Source organism: Sparus aurata, chromosome 11, assembly GCF_900880675.1.
Source record: "Sparus aurata chromosome 11, fSpaAur1.1, whole genome shotgun sequence".
NCBI classification, from domain to species: Eukaryota; Metazoa; Chordata; class Actinopteri; order Spariformes; family Sparidae; genus Sparus; species Sparus aurata.
The window spans coordinates 24,365,908-24,389,393 of NC_044197.1; the positions used below are offsets into that span (position 1 = coordinate 24,365,908).

The following is a 23,486-nucleotide window of genomic DNA, read 5'->3' on the forward strand; positions in this document are numbered from 1 at the left end:
TTCCATGTCGCTTCTTGTCAGACTGGTTAATGCTGTGTTAAGGAGACCCCCCCTCCCAAAGCCTGCTGTCTTTTGTCTTGTCACCAGCACTTTAACATGCCAAGATTCCCCTGATAACATCTGAGATAACCATGTTGTCTGCAGGGTGTGATGTTGATCATTACCCAAAAAAGGTCAGAGCTGTAAGATGACAGTGCTACTGCGGTCTTACTATCTGTGTGTGACAACGCTACTGAGACAACTTTCCAGTGATAACATAAGTAAAACTCATTTGAGTACCATCAGTGTGAGTGTGAGGTAACGCTTTCTTCTGAGTCAGTTTGTCTGTCTGTTTGAGTAAGAAAAGCAGAAGCAGAAGTTGGACGTTGCTGCCCTGAAAGGTTGCAAAGAATATTCTCAAATTAGACATGTGGGCAGATTTTGGTTGAAAACCAAACTTTTTTTTTTTTTTTTTTAAAGCCTCCTTCTATTTGTAATGTGCATGAAATCATTACTTAGCCTGTTTGTGCTTCATGAACAACTGTTCTACTGTGTTGTAACCTATTGGCAATAAATTGAAATGTGATGTTCCTGGCAGGAAAGTGCACAGTGGAAAAACAAATATAATCTAACAAAATGAATCCCTTTCATTATGAATAAATTAAGCTGCCAACAAGTAAATGGCTAGTAAAGCTCTCGCCTTCATTCTTCTCATCAGCTCCTGTGTTATGGGGCTATGTATAAAAAAATTTATTATGTATAATACACAATCTATCTTGTAAAAACTGTACAAAGATAAATGGTTACATTTATTCAGTTAAGTCTCGCTAACTAAATAATATTAAACACTAAAGCTGCAATAGAATAGGCCACCTGTCAAATTTATCCTTAAAGCAAACAGTGGTGCAGCATATCATCAGCAGCTAACAGTCTGGACTGGGAGGACGGAGCACCGGGAAAAAGGGGGCTAGCTGGTTAGCACCATGGACTGTACAAATAGCCATCACAGCCGTCATGATGTCACACATCGCTGTCTGAAGTGCCAGAATGACACTCGATATGGGTGGTAATGGCCATCGCCATCTTGGCAGGACTGAACTAACGGGCAAAGAAGTGGAGCGTGGGTGGAGCTGAAGCGAGTTTAGTTAGTTAAACAAGCCCATATTTGCTTCAGACATTTTTCAGCCTAAGAGGTTATCAACTAACAGTTCATTATTTTTTTTGAAGTTTTCAACAACATTTTATTGTTTTAAAATGTAACTTAAATTCTTACATGTTGCATAGTAAGAATGTAAGTTAAATTAAAAGAAATAAAATGTATATTATCAACAGAATGTGAAGAAACAGCAGCTATGGTATTATGATGTCAGTTTAGCCTGTCCTGGCCCAAAGCTCCTGTGCTAATGACGTAAACACCAACACCTGCCAAGCTCCCAGTCCAGACCGCTAGCTGCAAGGCTAACTGAGCTAATGGCAGCTGCATTTACACTACTGAAATACCATCCCGTATTTGCTTTTAGTATGAATTTGGCAGGAGGCCACTTTGTACATATTGCACCTTTAAAATATTGCTTACACATAAACACGTCAGTAATGTGTACAGAGTAATTATCATAATTCTGCATAATGTGACCTTAACTTTTTACACTCTGAGTACATTTAGCTTATAGCACATCTGTACCTAAGTAAAGGTGGAGGTGGAGATGGAGAAAAGGGTGTTACTGAGGCCATGAATATCAAACAAAAGGTAAAGACAGCAGAGTAACAGTGAACAGTTTACAATGAAGTAAACAGTTACGAGTAGCCTAACTTCAGATAAGCCTGTGTGACCTAAATAAAGGGCAGATAAGCAAACAAACAAACAGAAGTAGGCGTGTGAGAGAGCCTCTCCTCTGCAGAGCTCGTGGTCACTCTAGTGAAGTTGTTTACGTCCCACAGCTACACTTCCTGTCACGTGGTCCGCTGGTCGACGTCACAGTGACGGCTGGCCGTGCAGCGCTGCATGTTTCAGAGTTTGAAGTCTAACCAAGTAACTAAACCTGCAGCAATAAAAAATGGACCAGAGTGATAAGTCCGGCGGCGATACCTGACCGACTCAACAGGTTCAGCGGCTTGTTCCTGCGAGAAGAAATCGAGATCTCCACGAGAGAAGACGGCTGCGGTGAGTGGGAATGACTTTTTCTGGGCGACAATAACTTTACTTCAAGACTGTGATACCGTGGCAGATGCGCTCATATGGTCAGCTGATGTCTTTAATATCCACGTGTTTCTTATTTTTAAAAAAAAAAACACGTTAAGGAAACTGTTTGCCTCTGAAAAATGAAATGACTGTTTTTCAAAGGGAGTCTTGTACTATCCCTATAGAACGCACACATGGACACAAAGCTTTTCTGTGATACTCAACGGAGTGATATTATCTTTATTATTAAATATCGAACGCCTTTGGTGTCCTCGTTGGATTTAATGGTGCTTTCGTGACGCCTTTTCTTTCACAATTCTAGGATTCCCCTTGTAAAAACATGAAACCTTTCTATGGAAGTTTGTCATAGTGTTCATCTGTTGAACTCCCACACAGACTTGGCTTAATGTGTTTAATATCTTCTGTTGTGGTTATCATGAGATCGGTGATGAACCAGTGCTATCATCAGCAGTAGTTTCCAGTCACAGTTGTGTTGTATTGAGTGTGTGTGTGTGTGTGTGTGTGTGTGTGTGCGTGCGCTGAGCTGCTGGAATCATACTGCTTTGTGATGAGCAAACTAACATGGAATGTATTCCCCCAAAATATTTATGCGTTCCCTCCTCCTGTCTTTATCTCCTTCCTTCCTCCATATCTGCTTCCTTCATTCTGGCCCCTTTAAGCCACCACACACACACACACACACACACACACACACACACACACACACACACACACACACACACTGTTTGACATGGCTGAATCCTTTTTTTGTTCAGCTTAAACTTATCTCATTAAATCACAATTTATCAATCTCTTTTGTTTATTTTATTTCCTGGACACAAATGTGCTGATGGGAGGGGAAAGAAAAGAGAAAAAAATAAATAAAGTTTACTACTTAAACTTTCCTCTGGTTGGCCCTCTTTCAGTTACATATTTTCTTATTTTAATCTAACCATTGCACATTGCTTGGTTTTGCTGTAACTGCTGTTTAGTCTGGAGGGGTCGACGTAGCAATATACGTTGATTCTGAATATTTGCAGTATCAATCAGTGTCCCAAAAGTCATTCGTGAGTAAAAGCAAAGATAACGTGTTAAAATATTACTTTGGTAGTTGAAAGTTGAAGTGAGCACTTGAGTTAAAGTCTTAACGCATCTGATGTTTTAAATGAAGTATCAAAAATACAAGTAAAAGTGAATTATACATATATTTACATGTGTGTATGCACTGTATACAATGGGTTGACTCATTTTTCTGATTGTCGGAATCAGTGTTTTTCATCTAGTTGCTTATTAAATGAATTACACTACGCATATAATATACTACTTTGGCTCTGGTGGAAACCAAAGTTGTCAAATGAATATAGTGGAGTAAAAGTACAATATCTGCCTCCAAATTGTAATGGAGTGAAAAACATGAAGTAGCAGAAAATGGAAATACTCAAGTAAAATAGCGGTACCACCTCTTGTTATTAATACGAGTACTTGAGTAAAAGTACATTGATACTCCAGTATCAGCTGCGTTTCTTCACTCTCTGCTCCGACATCGAGTGGACACTTGCATCGCTGTAGCGCAGGCCAACCTCCTCCAGGAGTAAAATCATTCACACACAGAGCACAAACCTTGTTATAATTATCATATACTTAAAATCTGTTTTTACACCCTCAATGTTGTGTTGGAACACAGTATTGACTATCAAATGCTCTCCAAGCTATTGTTTTTTTGTTTTTTTTTGCTATTGCTATTGTTAAAGTAAGAATTTCCTGTGAAACTAAGAAATCAGAGGTTAGAATTAGACTTTTCTTCATAGATAAGTCATTTATCTAAATGTAAATGTAAATTTATGAAAGGATTTTTTAGTTCACAAGTGAGTGTGCTTGGTTATTTTTTTGGTCCTCTGGTCTGTTTTTTAGTTTCATTAATCGTACCTCGAACTGAAGAGCCCCTGTTTATTTATTTCTCGCGGTTGTGAAGCAGCAGTCCTTGGCCAATCTGGCATTTTAATTTGTTTTAAGAAGTTCCAGTAACCTATCAACACTGGTCCATTGCTTCTTTTAGCTGCCTTGCTCAAAAGTGTTGAATGAAGCACGCAGACATCATTCAGTTTAAAACAAAAAAACTCTTTGTGGATTAATATCAGCAACAGGATGAAAAAGAGGAAATGAGTGTTTTCTATCTCAGAATATTGTTGGATGTGGCTCTCGTTTAAATTAATAAGAATTGAGAAAAAAAAGAAAAGAAAAATATGCAGACATTTTGTCTGAATCTCTCACCTCTTCTGAAAATGTCAGCCAAACTCTGAGTAATATACCAATAGCATATCATTACTGAGACTGTAACATCTTAGAATTTGCATTATTATTGTGATAAATTTTTTCAATTTTTTTATTTTTACGAAAATCTCCTTTTGTCAATATCTAGTGAATTTACCAGTATTGTTGCAGTATTGATTTTGATATATTTGGTAAATAATCCTTTGATATTTGATTTTGTCACCCACTCTGAGCATTTCTGAATACTGAGATGTATCTTGTGTATCGTGACAGTATTCAAAGGCCGTGTCTCACAGCCCTTTGAAGAAGTCAGGGATTGTTAAGTGATCCTTGATGTCAGTAGTGAGATATATGATTAAAAACTACATTTTCATTTTCACTTTCACACCTACAGACAAGTCACGTAATTCTGCACAGAGCCTCTCGCAGTCGTGGTCGGACCTGTTGCTCTGTCGTGGGAAACTTTGGAAATCGTGTGTCATCACTTTAACACTAAACGCAGAAAAGCAGACTTCCTCACTGTGTCCGTAAGATGGCGTACTGCTCCAGCACTGATCCTCCTCCGCCTCCTCCTCCTCCTCCTCCTGCTACGGCTGCTCTTATCATCCATCACCATCTGAAGCTGTTTGATCTGCAAATATTTGCAGAGCCAGTGCCTAAATCTGCTTTTGTCTGTCTGCATGACTCACTGGTGATTTGCCAGAAAAGAAGCATTTGTCTTGTCACTTCCTCTGAAATCACTGGTGAAAAGAAGAAAATGGCTTTTATTGACAGGTGACTAGAATTCAGACCCTTTTCTTCAGTTTCCAAGTTAGTCACAGCAGCAGTACTTTTTTCTGTTTAGTGTGGTTACTGTTTTTGAATGCTGGTTGAGACTTTGCGCTGTCGAGTTGTTTTCCTAATTTCTGTGTCCGCGTTTCAAAAGAAATGCAGAGCTGCTTGTTTGAAACTCGAGAACAGAAGGAAGAGATTATTCTGCAGCAGAGAGAGAAAAAAAAACTGAATAGAAAACACATTGGTAGAGTGGAAACACGTCTATACGTTGATTGATTGTGACTGTGACTCACTCCTGTCCATCAGCGAGGGCGATGTGTAATAGTACATCATTGTTTGAGCTGGAAACCAACATGTGAGTTTAGCTTGGTTCCTTCCTGTTTAACAACAAAGTAAAAAAATACAGATTTTTATGTTTATATATTAAGAAATTATGTAAATGTGTCTGAATTTCATTGCGGTTTGCATTTCTGGTTAGGGGCTAGGCTTCGTTTTGTTGTCTCAGGGTTTTGTGCTTGGTGCAATGAGAGCAGAGTTTGCTCTAATATAATCAGAAGGTAAAAACAACAAGTTGTGGTTTAAGAGGGATTTATGAAGCGCACTAGACCTAGGGGCCACAGATCAGATCAGCGGCTAGCTAACTCTGGTGCAGCTACTCTGAATTGTGCTCTGTCGCTTGATTTATTGTAAACAATAAAGATAAAACAGAATAAGATAATGAAATTGCTGGCCAGGAGCTGAAGTCTCACCATGTTCTATAAGAGTATCATATGTTCGTAGCATCGCAGTCACAAATCCTAAACTTTTAAGATTTTGTCGCTGTCAGACAAGCGGCCTGTTTTCGGTTTAGTCTCGATGCATTTTCCAGCTAATCCGGGAAGGTTTATTTATCTTAAGAAGTAGGAGAATTTTCTCAACCCATAAAGAAAGTCTTCGGTTTAACAAAACTTTAAATACAGAATCACCACATTTGGAGATATCCTTGGGTTTTCACTGGACAGGAAGGGGATTCAAAATTGTAAGCAGTATCTAAAACTGTCACACAAATGTAGAGGAGTTAAAACTAAAATAGCACTGTATGTTAGTATTAAGGGGTTGACCGTTTCTTTCAAGGCCAATACCGATATGTAGTGATCTAGGAGACTGCTAAACGATAATTGGGACCGATACACATTTACAGGAAAAATGCAAATCTTAGTCAAAAAGTTGAGAATACTGTACTTTGTTTCAGTTTTACCATTTCCCGCTACTAAATACTTCCACTCCACTTAATTTACTTGATAACTTTGGCTAGCAGATTCAGATTATTCGGTGCTGATCGCTCTTACTCGTCCCGTCAGGCGTTATTGTGGACACTGATGATGCCTTCCAATGCAAGACGGAATTTCCGAGACTGTATTTCTGACCATGTTTGAATGGCAGGTCTGCGATCTTCATGAGCAACTACAGCAGCTTATTTAAAAGTTGAGGGAGCTTTAAAAAAAAAAAAAGACAGGAGGACTCGGCTCCTCATGTATACTGAAAGACTTCTGTTGAGTGCGGGTCAACTGAATAAAGGTGAAAACGGCTGCTACGGTGTTGATAATGCGTCATCACTTTGCGCGGCGGAATTGAGCGCGTTCACCCGGGTCTTGCGATTAGATCCAAGCTGAGCCGGGCCGAGGTGATAAAACCGGTGTCTTGTACAGAGTCAATCGACCAGGGTGTAAAAGTAGAGTTTACACATTCATGCTGCACTCACAAGCCCTGTCTTAGCGGGATTAAGTGTGATTCTTGGCTGGTGGAAAAGGGGTATTAGTTACTGGGTGGGTTGGGGGGTGTGAATCATACTTCCCCTCAGTGGGTATCTCTTTTGTACCGAAGCTCTTGAACGTTGCACGGACTCTTATCAGCTTAAGTTTTAACACCCCTGTCCACATCGCCGCGGCGACATCACAAGACCCCTCAGGTGTTCACTTTATGATGGTTCGAGCTCAAGACAAGGACACCGCTGCCGAGAGAGTTAATCATTACAAACTCTGCTGCGCCAGCTCAGCTCACACAACACCCGCTTTTTATTGCTGCATGAGATGTTACGTACTTAAGTGTCTGCAATGTGAAATATTTGTCAGAGAACACAGAAATGCTTTTGAACTTTTAATTCGTCGTGAAGAATCCAGATTATTATCACCACAAACGGCTACTGTTTATTTGTCTTTCAGCTGAGCTCCGTTTGCTAATTCACCTGCCAGGCACTTATCAAGAGACTCATTAGTATCTGAGAACTTGCCAGTTAGCCCCTTAAATAAACCCTTTCTTCTCGCAGCAGATGTTACAAGTTGTCACTGCAGGAAAAGAACACATGTGACTAATAGCGTTAATGGTGGCTCCTCGGTTGGAACAACAAAACTCTTCGTCTTTGGGGCTGGATGTCAGCTCACGACCCACTGTCTGACAAAGAAGCTGACCAAAATTTCAAATATGTGGCTGACGCTGTCAAAAGGGCCTCTCGAAACTGGGAAGAGCCGCGATGAAAGAGGGGAGTAGTGGAGCACGTCAGGCGGTTTCCAGGCTGAGTTTTTTTTTTCTATCAAGCAAAAGAAATGAAGAGTACACCCACACGGCGAAGCAGACTTCATATTCTGTAGTTACAACCAGACCTCTGTCATTAAATGTTATATTTCAGTAAGAAGCCTTTTTCCCCGCAGACATTTTGACTTGTAAAAGTCCCATTAATCTTCGCCAGTGAAAGACATTTTTCGTGACTCACATTTGCAGAATGTCTGTCGCTTGGATCGGCATGAATCATCAGACCAAAAGATTAAAAGCTATGTAAGAGAATGTCTGGTCCTCTGACAAAAAGTTGACACAAAAACTTTTGGGGAAGAATATAACTATGACTCATGAGTTTGATTTTGGCAAGAAACATCCAGTCGTAGAGCTTACAGATCTGTTCCGTGCAAAAGCTTAGGATGGCAGGTAAGATAGATTGATTTACTTTTGATTGATAATAGATTTACTTTCGCATTCTGGGTAAATTTTGAAATTACGCGCTTTGCTTGGTTCACAAATTAAACAAAGAAGTGTTTTGAAGTTTGCAAGCATTTCATCTGTGCCTCTGGCTGGTTTCTCCTCCAGAGCAATGCTAACTGAGACTGGTAACCGTGTTTTAGTATTTAGACACGTCTGCCAGGCCACACTGACAAAACAGGACATCTCAGAAACAAAAACGGAAATTATTAGAACTTGTGGCCACGATATAAACGGATAGGATCAACACATTCATCTACATTCTCGGAAGGTGCTGTGTTTCCGTGCTATGATACAGATATGCAAAATTGCTTGGTGATATATAGGAAGCCTTATTACAGAATCTCAAAATGCTGATGGTTTGCTTCATTAACAGCTTCCCAAACCTCCGTCTGCCTTTCAGATGAGCAGAGTTGGATCGCGAAGGCAACTTTGTGGCCACTATGTACACAACCTAAAAATTTGATTTTGATATTGGGATATGGCTGCATATATTTTGCCCAACAGTATAACCTTTTTTTTTGTGCTTCTGCTCAGTCAGACTTGAATAAGGGCTCAAATTCAAAACTCAAACTATATAGTAGAAGCTGTTAATGAGCAAAAATGTTTGTGAGGGGGCTAAAAAAGCCACTGGATAATGAGTGAGTTTCCATTGTAGCCATTTGTAATAGTCATGGTCAACCAATGAAAATATCCCAATATCCCTAACTAACTTTGGGTAGGGGAGCTGGCCGTTGCCTTTCTTTTGAAAGATTTTTTGTTTCCGTCCTTTGCTGGAGTTTGTACCCCTGTAACTGAACAACAATACGTTGCAACAAGAGCTCATTTTCCTCCGTGACGTCTATTCCCCTTTTGTTCTAGTGAGTCATGACTCACCTGACGTGCCAGATGGTTTGGTACACAGAACATCTCGAAAGGCGCAGCTAGAGACTGTTTGGAAAAGGGCAGTGCACTTTTAAGAAAAACAATTGGCAGGTGAATGGACGACCCATCTTGGCATTTGTCTCACCTGCTGCTACCTACTGTTGTAATCTGTATGCATTTATTTGCTTTGTTTTTTCCTCCTTTTTGCTGTTTTTTATGGTTTTGATGCTGATTTTGTCTGTTAGGCCCCTTGAGACCGCGTTCTGTGAAAGGTGCTATATGAAATAAACTTTACTTGCTTGCTTAGCTCCTCTCTGTCTATCACCAGAGCGACTGAGTAGAAAGAGTCGCAACAGCAGAAGTTCAAAATGCTGATCACCACGTGATTTGCAGAGACTTCTGATAGTTCAGGGAGTTATGAGTGGGCACTTTATATGCATGAACACAGAGAGACTGAAGAATGACGTTTGGCAGATTGTTGTTAATACATGATTTATTGATTGAATGATTAACAGTCCTGGGCCGCTAGTATTTGCTGCTAACTTCTAGAAGCTATTAATAGCTGCCAAGATCAGCCATTGCTCTGAAAAAAATGTTGAAAAAAACCCATTGGAGTAAAGGGAGGTGATGTTACTCTCTCTACTCAACTTCACCAACTGTGAAGGGCTGACTTCCACCAATCAGGTCAGCGCTGGGGGGAGTGCTCCCACTAGCGGAGCCAGATAAATCGAACCCTTACCAAAAGCGAGCCGGGATGAGAGAAGAGCGGCAACATGTTTGGCGTCACGAAAAGCCTTCAGTGCTGTTCTTTGCTCCTGCAGTGAACAAAAGTTCTGATGTAACTGATGTGAGCAGCATATACGCTGAGCTCTGAGTCGTGACAGTGTGACCGTGACCGTGAAACTGAAGCAGCTAAATGGAATTCAGCCGCCATAAACTCTATTAATGTTCTTTATTCCTACTCTGACTTTTCGAAATGTCCTCTGGGAAAATGGTTTATTGAAACTGCCTTATCGTCTTTTCAAATACAGCAGGGGCAGACCATAATTACATTTTGTGATTCACTGAAGCTCAGTAGAAAAAAGCAAATACTTTCAAATGTGCCTTTTTGTGGTAATGTTATGAAATACTTGGAAAATGCCTGGATCCGCACATGGAACATTCTTAGTTGTTTCCTTGAATTGACATTCAGTCTCATTGACATCTATCAACAAGAATCTGAGATATTGTTCTGACTCAAACAGAAAACACGAGTGAACACAAATTCTTTGGCAGAGGTAAGAATGTGCTGGTGTAGCCAATAAAGACGCAGATTGTGTGTTTTCGCTTGTTGGACATAAATCATTTGTGCAATTCACCATCGTGGTCTTGATGCAGTGTGTTTTCTGTACTTTCCCTGTCACTTTCATTTGTATGATTGTACACGTATACATCATATCCCTTTTGCATTTCAAATATGAGAAGCCTGGAGTGTGCCGGCTGGGATCTGCCTCCAGTTTGTGAACAGCCGGTCTTGTTTACTGTTGGGGACGGTGAGCGGCACAGGCTGTCGTTTACGCATGTTTTTCTGAAAGAAGCCGCAGGAAAGTGACGAGCAGCAGAGACACGTATAGTGTACTAGCATAGTATAGACATTATACTGACTGCTGGTTGTATAAGAAAACACCGAAAATGTCAGATCGTCTTTAATAAAACTGATGCATCTGCCAGTATACCAGGAGACTGAAAGGTTTAGCTGCTGCCCGTAGAAGAAATGCAAAAAAAGAAATGTGATATGCAGCCAAGATGAAGGCACCTGAAGGTAGGCAGGGACTCAAATATGGCAACAGCTCAGTAGAAGATATCTGAGACCAAAGGGCAGAAACGTTGAACTCTGAAGGTTTAAGACTAAAACTTTGCGTTCGCAAATATCAGCAGATGTTGAGTAGAGCTTGAATGATCAGACAATTCATCAAGAAGTCAACAGAAAATGTATGGGTAACTATGTTGATGATGTTTTTTAGCCACAAATTCGCACAATTTCGCTAATTTCAGCTTCTTAAGTGTGAAGATTTTATTAAATATGTGTTACAAGTGACAGTAAACTGAAATGTATATGAGTTTAGGGTTATAGGACATTATAAAAAAGCATTTTTACAAATGGTATTTTTTTCAAAAGCCAAAGCGTAAAATTATGGATATTTTGCTAAAAAAATTTTTTTTTACAAAATAACATTCAGTGATAAAACCCTTAAGATTTTGAAGTTATGCCGTATAATGACATAGATAAGTGAAAATAATTAGAGGTCAAATAAGAATAGCCCAAATAAATGACATGTTGAAAAATGGTAACAAATTATTTAGCTAAATAGCACACTATTATTTTTGATTAACTTGCTGGTTGTTATCAGGGCTTTGCAGTTAAAAAGATACCAGTGAGTATCAAGTCTTCCTTTGAGGCAAGACGACCAAACCTTATTATATAAAATACAATGATGTGCAGAGTAAACATCACCTGTAATTAATCTCAAAGCAGAGCGATCGACAGAGTTGAGAAGTTGAAGAGAAGAAGAGGATGTGTACCTCAGTGACATCAACGTAGTCCAAGACTGACATGAAAGACAAGAGTCAACAACCGACTGATTGAGGAAAAACTGAGCAGATGAATTGATGGTGAGATTGATGTTGAGGAATGGGGACAGCATAGGGTTAAAGAGTGAAGCCATGTAAAAGCATATTGATTAGTCGCAGCTACATTAAACTCAATCCCAAACAAAAAAGGAGAGCGGCGCAGAAAGCAGAAGTGTTTATCTGAAGATGTCTGATAAATTGAAAGAGTCGACGGTTTGGGACGCTGAGCATGAATAAAACATTTGTTGTGAAGGTTTCCAGTGTTTTGTATTATCGTATTAATAGACGAATAAGAACTGAGTGGTGGTTTGAATGGCCTATTGTGGCCTAAAGGGAGTTTAATAATCCATGGCTTTCGATCAACTTCTGCTGATGAAACTGACTCATCGCACACAGGTCTGTGTTGCAGCTGCCGTCACCGTGTCCCCTCCAGCTGCCGTGGGCTGTAACTGACAGAAATAAAGTCAGAGCAGAAAATCTTTTGAGAGCTGTGATACAACAAATATCCGGTGACGTGTTCATGCATCAACGCGACAGATACGAGGTGCTTTGGAAAAGTTCTGGTTACACTTCAAGAGTACCTCTGTGGCTCCGGTGTAACAGGGACGTCACCAGGGTTGTCTCGACTCGGGCTTTAGACTACAGAAACTGAAACTCTAGTGTTGAAGAGAAGTTGGTGATTTGGATGCAAGGCCATCTGAAGCAAGTACATTGAGTTGTCTTATGGGAAGTGTAGGATTTGGTGTTTTTTGAAGCTTGATGGGAAGAACTAAAAGTCAGGATATCGTGTGCTGCTTTGATTTGGACCATTTTCATACTTTACATTAGAATTCTGTCCCTTAGACAATACACAGTATGATAACGTTTTGGTACCACGGCTTGCCCCAACCATCGCTTTGTCTGGACATCAACTGTGCTGACTGGGAATTAAATCCTAGTGGGGAAAATAAGGGATTTTTAATTTATTTATCAGCCTAAAATTAGTCAAAATTGCATATATCGAGTCTAAAAAATACTGGAATAGCCTTAAGTATCCACCAAAGTGGAGTGTAGAGTCTCACCATGTCCCCGAATGTATTATGAACCACTTTGTGCTGATATCAGGTTAAAAGCCCGGTTTGAATGCTGTCCATACACCATTTTTGCGATCCATTATATCCCCTTATGTGAAACACTTTTGTCTGTGCTGTTGTGTTTGTGTAATAATTTCTGGTCATTGCCTTACACTTTGTTTCACTGCTGCAGCTCTGCATGTGTGACTTGAAAATAAACAAATCACTTCATCCGAATACTGAAAGTGCTTTATCATGAAAATCTCTGGCTGGAGGCTTTTCGACTTTGTGAAGATGTCGTACTCATCGATCCTTCAGCCATCACGGAGCACATGGTAATAGCAGGTGGTTTCGATGAGTCATGTGAATAATTTATAGATGAGTTAATGTTTAGTGTTTGTTGCCCACTGTATTAGGGTCCTAGATTCTTCATTCTGGACCACTTGCTTCGCATGTTTTTTCTTATATTCAAACCATTACTTGAAGTAAAGGTTTGAAATGAGTTTGGTTTTCTCAGGAAAATTGCTTTTGAATGTCAGAAGTGTCTGCAGATCGTGAAGAGGTGGATGATTCATTCGGCAGTGAGCAATAACAGAAGGTTTCTGCTCATCTTTCCATATCAAATTGTCTCTCTTATTCCCCCTCAAAGCAGAAAATATTCTTTGAGTATAGTTCATAATGATTGACTCATAATAATGTCTTCTGACAAAACTGGACTACTACGTTGGGATGCGCAATATCATTTTCAGTAGGCAAACATTTTTTCAACTCATTTCTCTGTGAAACTCATAAATGAACATGTATTTTTCCACCTAATTACAGAGAACACGAAGTCTCTCTTTGTGGTAGAATGAACATTTTATTATGCCTACCCTGGTCGTGATGTAGGCATCATCTTAAAGGCCAGTCGTGTCGACAGAAATGTTAATTCTGTGCAGATGACAGGCTGATATTATCATCACACATCCCTGGTACAAAGAGTGATGAATGTTGTTTTAAAACCACGTCTCTTTTTATTTGTTTCAGCTGCTGCATCAACTAACCAGCGTCAATGTCTTGGCTTGAGGTAAATAACATTCATGGCTTTACCCTCTTACACCCACCCACACACACACACACCTCCAACCTGCCTTTATAAAGTCCATGGTTTACATTAACGATAAGTCCTTCGTGAGATCCGACCTCAGTGTGACTCTGCAGCTGTGCGTCACGTTGCGATGAGGTCTGAGTTGCCTCACGGCTGTAAAAGTCTTACCTGCATTTCAAGGCTTTGTTCGTTGATGATAAAGACACAGGGGACACGCACCCACACACACACACACACACACACCCACAGTCACACACACACACAGCAACACCTCACAGTGAATGACTGCGAGAGGTGTTTTAAATGGCTTTTAATTATTCTCCGAGCTTGCTTCAGAGACCGTTTTGATTTATTTTTCGGATAAATGTGGCAACTGGGATGTAACTGCATTTTCAAGGGCACATTGATGACGATGACTTTAATCTTTATCTCAAACATTTTTTACCAGCACTGATCGCTTTGGAAATAAATTGTAATACAGCCGTACTAATGTTGCGCAGGCAGTGTTGCAGAAACGGTCCCAGCCAGCTACGTTACTGATGCCTTTGGGTCACTCAAAGTTACAAACAGGTTGAGATGTGATATTTTACCAAATCTACTCACTCAACCACAATGCAAGAAAGGCTGGTTTTCAGGTTCCTCACCTTTAACAGAGGTGGCAAAAGTGCACACATTCTTTACTCAAGTAAAAGAAACAGAGAACAGTGCCGGTTTTGGTCTTACATCATTAATTATTAATATAATTGGAAGACTATTAAACTAAAGTTAGAATCAGTAGGATTCGTCTGAGCTGTGAGTAAACGCACCACAAAGATAGTTAATTGTTGAGTCTCATTCCCAGGATGTCAAATACCAACATTTTGGGATGATAAAGCATCCCGAGCAGAAACAAAGTGGGAAAATAAGAAAATCCAGGCAGAGGGCTCCAGAGTCTTAGAAGATATGAGACACAAACACGCCTTTTTGTCCTTATTCCATTTTCCCTCCTTGTCTGCTTGTGTCTTGTCTTTTATAACATTTTATCTTGGCACGTCTGCCGTGTGTGAAATGCACTGAGTCAGTCTTGCGCTCAGTCTTGTGTTTTTGGAAAGGCAGCGTACACCAGCACATCATAAAAATAATCGATGACTCCCCTCAAATGCATTAAAACAGAAGTAAGAGTAGAAAGTACAGATATTCGTGTTAAAATGAAGGGAGTAATAAACCCTGACCCATGCAATAAAAGGGAACGGCTGCTCCATAAGTTCAGTTCCTGCCTTCAGGAAAACGCTCAGAGTATTTGTGCCCACAGTATTAATTGCGGCACACACACTCCTACATGAAGATGTGGACAGGGATTGAGAAGGAGAGGGTTGATTGTAGCCGGGCTCTATTTATGGACCGATGATAATCATAATCTTTGCACCCCCGGTTGTCATTATATGTTCAGGTGAATGGTTTCAGCTCGGCAGGAACAGGCTTCATCTGGCTGTGAAACACTCACTCACATCACTCACGCCGTGGGAAGGTTGATCCAGCTCTGTTCCTGTCAACGTTATGATAAATTCATATTAATTTTCTAAATTGGGGAAGCAGTGGCAGCTTTGATTGCTCTCATGGAGGATCCGTGTTTTGTAATGAAAAGCTCTTATCACCGGTCATTACATCATCAAGGAGTCAGAGCTTGTCTCTGTGCGTACTTGTTTGTGCAAGGATTAGTGTGACTGCAGCGGAGTAATTCTGTACTTTTTGTGTGTGATGTCTTTGCGATTAAGCATGGGTGTACCTGTAGGCAATGCAAGGAAACAGAGTGTATAGATGAGTGCGTACATGTGGCAGCCCAGTGGAATGTGGTGCCGACGGCGTTAAACCTCAGAATAGTAAGATCTCTGAGTTCCTGCAGTTCAGCCACAGTAAGGCTTTTTGCTTTTGGTTCAGTGACAACTTGTGATTGGATCTCACGTCTTCGACTCTATATATAAATAAACGCGTACATCACTGCAACAAACAGTTCTTGGGGTTTTTTCACACAACGGAAAGAGGATCATCAAGCATAACATTTGCTGAATTTAGAGGAAAGCCCTATTAGTTTAGAAGTCGTTGTAGATAGAGTTTAACAAGTTGGGGGACTTTCTCCACAGGCGTCAAAGAAGTTGCCGTTCACTATATTTGTGAGTTGGACATGTTTGCCGTCAGTAAATTGTTGTCTTCTATCATACACTTGTGTAAATGATGCTAAATGTTGGGAGGTAAGACAAACTTTAGACATGGAAGCAGACAGGACATCAGACAGGGAGAGAAACAACCTGATATATTGAATTTATTGCCGGAATGTACAAGACGGGATTGATAAGTTTGAATTTGTCGTTGCAAAGTTTCACAAAGTCGGTTACACTTTCTCCTCACCCAACAACTCTTAAAAACAAGCGACTTCTTAAGGGAGTCTGGGTATGCCGCAGCTGCTAGTTCAATTGTTAGTTGAAACATCTAATGCCTGAACACTGGCAGGTTAGGACGGGCCACACGTGGCACATGGAAGTCAGACAGTGTGTTATCCATTCTGCCTATTGTTGTCACCATCGAAGATGTCAGTTGAGAAGGAGGTCCTCCAGTGTGGCTCATGTGCCATGTTTGTACACACTGCTGATCACATGCGTCCCAGACCACCTTAGCATGTGATCTTAGTGATCAACTCCCAGATGCGTCCTCAATGCATTTTAGGGCTGCTAACATCTGGACTTACAGCTGTGCACTTGTGATTGAGTTCCCTTCTCTTTGTATTTGGGATCCTAAATAGTATAGGCACTCCGCTCTCCTGAGTACCATCAAGTTGTTTACTCTGAGCATAAAAGGCTGAATTATGAAAACCATTGTCTGTGTTTATCTGCAAAAGATGATTAGTGGAAGGTCTGAAGGGTCTGTTTAGTGACGGAGGAGCTTTGATTAACTGCAGTCGAGGGCAATCGAAACATTTACACAACAGGCTAATCAACTGATTAGCAAAGGTGAGACCGAGAAGGAGATAGAGAGGCTGTATCAGCAGACAGAAACGATTTATCAGATCAGAACTTTAATTATGAATAAATAAACAAGCTGTTCATCTGCACTGAGCTGAGTGGCGAACAGCCGTTTCTCTGTTAATTTGCAGTTGCAGAGGTGTATTGCAGATTGCGCAGACAGAGCTGAGGTTATGGGTTTGACTCCCACTGTGTGCTGCCGCTCCATGTGATTCACGACCGGCGCCGCGCTGTTGATTGATGGAGAAACGTGACGAGTCCCGCCGCAGTCCCCATCTGATCACGCACCAGTCGCACTGCCTCCATCTCATTCCCACTCGCTGTGTGTTGCGTGGCAGGAGGTTCGACAGGTGACAACACAGACAGCTGCTGCCTCTCTGGAAGAAAATGTGTCATTCAGCTAAAAAAAGACGGCGAGAATTTGAAGCAAACCAGCACAGTGTTGTTGTTAATTAAGTTATATTCGGCTGTTGTCAGGTGAATAATTCAAACCTGCAAAATGTCAACTTTAGAGAAAATATCAGATCAGTGCATCTGCTCAGAAAACGGCAGCGGGTGGTCCAAACAGAGAACGTTATGTTATCGCGAGCAGAGCCTGTGATGGCCACCTAGGTTTCAGGATGGTTCATTAAAATGGCACGATCAAATGTATCAAAAATAACACTTATATCTTAGATAATTAAAATTGTGCTCGCTCTGTCAGTATTTTATTCATCTACTTTATTCACCCGTTGTTTTAGCAGGGAGGACCCACTGAGCCTGAAGTCTAGTCGGATAGAATCTCTTGTCGGTTGACAAGAGATTCTTGTAAGCTGCTTTGGACAAAAGCGTCTGCTAAATGCCCTAAATCTAAAAATCTATGGATGCCTGCTCAATCTTCTTTCTATTAAGCATTGTAAGGCAGGAATTATTCCTATTAAGAAAACCAATTTGAGGTTACCTTTAGGAGGGCAGTTTATGTGCTGTGTAAAGCAACCACTGTCTCTCTAAATCCTTAGAAAAATTGGAAGTTTGGAAATTGGCCATTTGTGAGTGAGCCGTTGATTATCAATAAAATACTCATTTGTGTGGAGAAAGGCTGTTGGCTGCACTGCAAGTTTGTGGAGATTTGTGTCCAACTCACTTCTTAAAACATTTGTACTGACTGGGAGAAAACAACAAAAGTTGAAACCAAGTATTTCGTCAACAGGACAAAGACGATCGATATCGAATAAGAATAGAGACAACGTGTGTCTGAGATGACCGGTGTGTATTGTAGTCTGAGGTGACCGCAGGCCTGTCATGTCATGTTTGAGTTTTGACGCCTGGCAGCTACGATACCTGGTGTTGTAGCTTCTAGGGTGACAGATCGATATTCATCACCTCTTTTTGAACCACCACGGCCAACTCTGCCAACTCGGCTGAAGCACAAATTACAGAGAAACAAAGGCTGAGAGCTGCCCGAGGCCCGGCCGAAATGGGCATGGATTTTTGGTTTATGTGTTTTTGTGGCTGTCTCGATCGCATTACACACCTTTTTTAATGGGGAGAAGTCCTCTTGGTTTAAATACTTTTTACACATGGACACCCACTGCTGTCTCCTCCTGATGTTTTTCATTGCTGCAATCCATTAAAGGGCCTCAGTGGGTGTTAAACTGATGAGCAGAGAGAAAATGCGAAAAAAAAGAAGACATGGCAAAGACAAACAAAGTACTTAGTGTCAGATGCAAAAAAAAAGTGTTTGTGCTTCGCCTGCAGCACCCTCAGGGCAGATGAGACAGATGCCATGTATCCCCGGACTGATATGTGAGGATTCATTATTGATTCAGTGACTTATTTGTTGAACTGTTTCTAATTGAGACGGCGAAATGATTAGTTTGTCATGGCAGGGCTCTTCTGAATCTCATTTGGATTATTACATTATATTTGATATCAATATGTTCATGCATCAACGGTGATATTTGCAAGCATGTGGTAATTGTCACTGATTAGATGATGAATCATAATTTCCTCAGGTCTCATTTCTAATGTTTTATTAACGGAGTCACTCAATTGAAATGGCAGAGTGCGCAACAGTTTTCTGTTTAGAGGTGCAAGAGGATGGAGGAGAATCCCTGACGTTGTCTCTTGACTCTTCCCCAGATGGCTTTTTTTCTGACTGCTCTTATCTGTTCCTCTGACTGCCAATTGAGCAGCGTAAAAAAGCATGTGCACCAGGGAGACCTCGTTTGAACTTTCAGCTTTCATCACAAGTGATGTGTAATGAAAAGTTTAAAGAGGTGTTGATTCAACTTGAAACCGTTCATTTTAGAGTATCATGTTGTGTAACATCAAGGTGTTCTTTTGTGTGAGATTTGTGGAAAATGTGAGCGTTTTGATGGTTGGAAGTTGCAATTTCAGCTTTAAACAGAAGACGTTGATGCTCTGGACTTTATGTTCTGTCTCCCCCTTCTCTCTGGGTGCAGGGTCGTCGGGAGTCTCTGCCTGGTGTCCGGCAGGCGGTGCGGCGGCGTTTCTCCGGAACGCTGATGCTGCCTCCTCTGTGGAGGAGACACTCCTGTCAGGACCACCCATGTGACAACCGCCGGTCGTCTGCAGCACACGCTCTGCCGCTGGACCGACTGGAGGTGTTGTACAGCCGAGCACTGGCCAGTCATGATGAGCACCGGTCAGTAACACACAAACACTTCTCCTTTTCTCTTTCTTCTTTTCTGTCTTGCTGCTCGGGTAACAGAGGCTGGTAACATGCTGGTAACATTGCTGACTGTTGCTACCAGTCCTGCATTATTTTAGCGAGGAACCCTCCAAAGTTGATCTCCTGTGATTGATGCCTTCTTCAATGATGCTTTTTTCATGCAGCATATTTTTTCCTGAAAAAGGATAGATGTTTTTTAGGCAGTTGTTGTTGTTGTTGTTGATTTGGTTTTGAGTTGTTGTTCCATGTCACAAAGACTAACGATGTGTGCCCTGAAAATTCTCGTTGCAAAGCCAGTTTTTGAGTACAGATGGCTTTTTGGGGGAGGGGTTGATCTTTCCTCCTTCCATTCTTTCTCGCTTGCATCGCAATGTTCATAGCGCAGGTTGGTATAGCCTATATATCGAACATATTATTGAGATTAAACAGTCATTACAGAAAAGAGAATCATGTTTTATTGCCTCCTGAAATTCATGCAGCGTATTATTCTGATAAGGATAGATGTTTTTTTATTTTGTTGTTCTGGTGTGTTTTGGTTTTGATCTGTTGTTCTGTGTCATGAATAACTACCTATGTGTATCCTGCTCAGGAATGCATTTTTTAAGATATGCGTCAGTGTGATGGAAAATAAATGAAATGGTTGAAAACCTGGTAGATACACTTCCTGACCTTCCTTTCTTTCTTCCTTCCTTCCTTCCTTCCTTCCTTCCTTCCTTCCTTCCTTTCTTCCTTCCTTTCTTTCTTCCTTGCCTTTGCTTCCCTCCCTCTCTCTATGATTAGCTGGAAATGTGACCTGTACTCATTAGCTCCGAGTCTCTTTCTTGTGTGTGTCAGTGTTGGGTTGAGTCCAGCTGGGCACTCAGGAAACAGCAGGGTTTCCATCTGAGCAAACAAAGCCCTCCGAGTGACAGTGGAGAACAGTGCTGCACGCACACACACACACACACACACACACACACACACACACACACACACACACACACACACACACAAACACACACAAACACACAGGGAGTAGGCTTGAATATATTTTGTGGTTTCAGGTGATAATGAAAGCCCTGTTCTTGTTGCATAGTGTCTGGTAATTGCAGTAACAGAGGTGTGAGTGTGTTTTCATATTTTCCTCACATTACTGTAGCTCCTCTTTCTACAATCACAATCACACAAGACACACAACATTTAGAAACATTGTGTGTGTGTGTGTGTGTGTGTGTGCTCTGCATGACATTTATGATAGAAGCCAATAATTTGAACTTTGTTTCTTTACTGTCATGCTAATAAAGCTGAATATATTTGAATGTACGACATGTAGCCAAGTCTCCCATGAAGCAATGAAAGAGCTGTAGGCTACCAATTCCTTTAAACTTCTAGTAGCCTGTTAAATCCGTACAGAATATTAAACCATTCATCATGATGACTGAATGTTACCGTGATCGAATAATAATAACCCAATGTATAACCCAATAACCCATCTCAACTCAACTGTTTATGTGCAGATGTTACAGTTTGGGCTGCAACTAATGAAAATTGACATTTTGTCATAATTGTATTAATAATCAAGCTTTGTTCACAATCTGCCTTTCAGTGCGTGACAGAAATGTTAAAATTACCTCAATCACAGCCTCCAGTGGCTGCACAAAGTCAGTATGACCATAGAGAGGTGCACTCCACATCCCTGAATCCAAATATGCTGCATTCAAGAGCAGCTCATTATATGGCATAATACACGCCTTTAAAGGGAACAAACTAGCTCGCAGGCTTCGATTAAAAATTTAATTCTGGACACAAGTACAGGAAAGACAGTTTCTACTCTTTTATAATTGTTTTTTTTTTATATAAAAAATATTGACTACTCCCTGGCTGCCTTACAAAATATATAAAATACATTGATAGTTTTTCATAAAAACACGTTTTGCCTACCGACATGATCTGTGTTTGATGCAAAACCAGAGAGGGCTACATTAGGAGTCAAAAGAACAGATAAAGCAAAAAACCCACATAACTAGAATAATAAACTGAGTAAGACAAAATAATGACTTCATTTGAATCCCGTCTGTCACACGGAACTTGTGCACTTGAGTACGGATTTGCAGTCCTCTTTACACCACACGGAAGCAGAGAGTCCTTACATTTGAGACACCACAACCAGCAAACATACCCCCCCTAACATGAACACTGACAGCTGCAAGACTTGTAGAATATCACAATTGTTGTCCACTGTCCTGCCAGAGGAAAGACATTACCAACAGCTAGCAGATGACATACCCTGATGATTGGCAGAGAGAGAGAGAGACACACGCAGATGGAAGGAGCTGGAAGAAAACTGACTGAATGTGAGGGGAAGGAGAGAGAGAGAGGGAGAGAAAGAGAGACCTAAAGAGTAAAGGAGAGAGAGAGAGAGACCTAACGAGTAAAGGAGAGAGAGAGAGAGACCTAAAGAGTAAAGGAGAGAGAGCGAGAGAGAGAGGGAGAGAGAGAGAGAGAGAGAGAGACCCACGGAGTAAAGGAGAGAGAGAGAGAGAGAGAGAGAGAGAGAGAGAGAGAGAGAGAGAGACCTACAGAGGAAAGGACTCGTTCAGCACTCTGGCTCGTGGACAGCAGCGCACCGTAATGCCGCGCGCGCTGATCTCTGTCAGTTAAAAAGGTTTGAAGCGCGGGGTTTCCACAGCAGCTTCCTCTCTGGTCCGTCTTCAACGTTCAACCACAAACAGAAACAAGTACTCAACAACAACTTAACGACAAAATGGAGTGTACCACGCTGAGCAGAGAGGGAGCGGGGCTCGCCAAGCCGCCCAAGCATCTGTGGCGGCAACCCAGGACTCACATACGGATCAAACAGCGCTTCAACTCCGACACCGAGCGCTACCTGTGCCGCAACCGGACTCTGGAGAAACTGCGACCCGGGCTGAGAAAACCCCGCATGTCCTGGCCCTCCTCATTGAAACGGTAACCTCTTTCCCATCGCAAGTGTCTAAACTTACCACAGGTTAAATCGGCTTTGTTGTTTACTCAAGATAAGTTAACTCTCTAAAGACACAGATAGCTAACTATTTGAATAAAACGTCATAACAGTTAGCTTCTCCAACTGGAGCAATGATTGCTGGCTGACAGTTTGTTCAGTATGAAGGCAGGTGCATTACTTTGATAATTAGGGTAGTAACATAAACCAAAGCTGTGGCAAGACATAGATATTTAAGTCTTTTAGTCTATTCAATTAACGTGACAAAGATTTTCAAATGACCTGTGATTTGTACTGAATGTACACCAAACCCCACTCATAAAACGGTATAAATAACCACCAACCATCTCTGATCTACCTCCATGCAACTGTGGACATACACCGAAACTCCCAGGGGACAAACTGGAGCAATGATTGATGATGTTATTATTTCATAGTTAAGTACAAGATGTAACCTGTGCAGGCTGGCTGTGGTAATGACATGGCAAAAAAGCCTCTGCCTCTTATTTGCTTCTTACTACCAATACCTCTAACCCTGCCTGCATAAAGAAATGGTGAATATCAGAGGGTTATTGACGCACTGTATGTTAGGATAGTTCATCATCAATTAAGCTCCATCACACAATTCTGAAATCTCCCCTATTGTGTTTGGTTAAATCATTCATTTTTCTGCTCTGTTTTGTTTTGTTTTGTTCGCTGAATTTCCTGGAAATGAACTTAATGAGACCAAAGCAGTTGAGAAAAATACAAATTATTTCAGACTGTGATGAATCTGTTTTCTTATGCATAACGTTAAAATGTGCGAACCACTGTTTTGCAGTGGAATGCATTTCTCAGCCGGTGTCTTAATGTTGATATTAAGATCATCACATACAGTAGGCTATACATTTAGTCTCTCACTGTGCTGTTGCATGTCTGAAATAGTCCATCCAATGGTAAATTATAAATGCTCTGTTTAAAATTTTTACATGTAGGTGTCAGGGAAGACATATTATCTACTGACATTCTTGTTTTGCTAAAATTTGGAGCAGA

General features: G+C 41.0%; 1 protein-coding gene across 4 annotated transcripts in view; it reads left to right on the top strand.

Moving 5' to 3' along the window:
* The first annotated feature begins 1,977 nt into the window (after nucleotides 1–1,977).
* LOC115591540 (cAMP-specific 3',5'-cyclic phosphodiesterase 4D-like) overlaps nucleotides 1,978–23,486 on the top strand; it is a 102,736-nt gene continuing 81,227 nt past the window's right edge. Inside the window, exons 1-3 of one of the 4 annotated variants that reach the window (XM_030433616.1) lie at nucleotides 1,978–2,140; nucleotides 13,765–13,804; nucleotides 19,266–19,468. In XM_030433616.1, the coding sequence (XP_030289476.1) occupies nucleotides 13,790–13,804; nucleotides 19,266–19,468 (218 nt within the window). In that variant the 5' untranslated portion in view covers nucleotides 1,978–2,140; nucleotides 13,765–13,789. Of the gene's footprint in view, nucleotides 2,141–13,764; nucleotides 13,805–19,265; nucleotides 19,469–22,012; nucleotides 22,442–23,486 lie in introns of those variants that run through there. The other 3 variants (XM_030433618.1, XM_030433617.1, XM_030433619.1) reach the window with 3 other exon arrangements.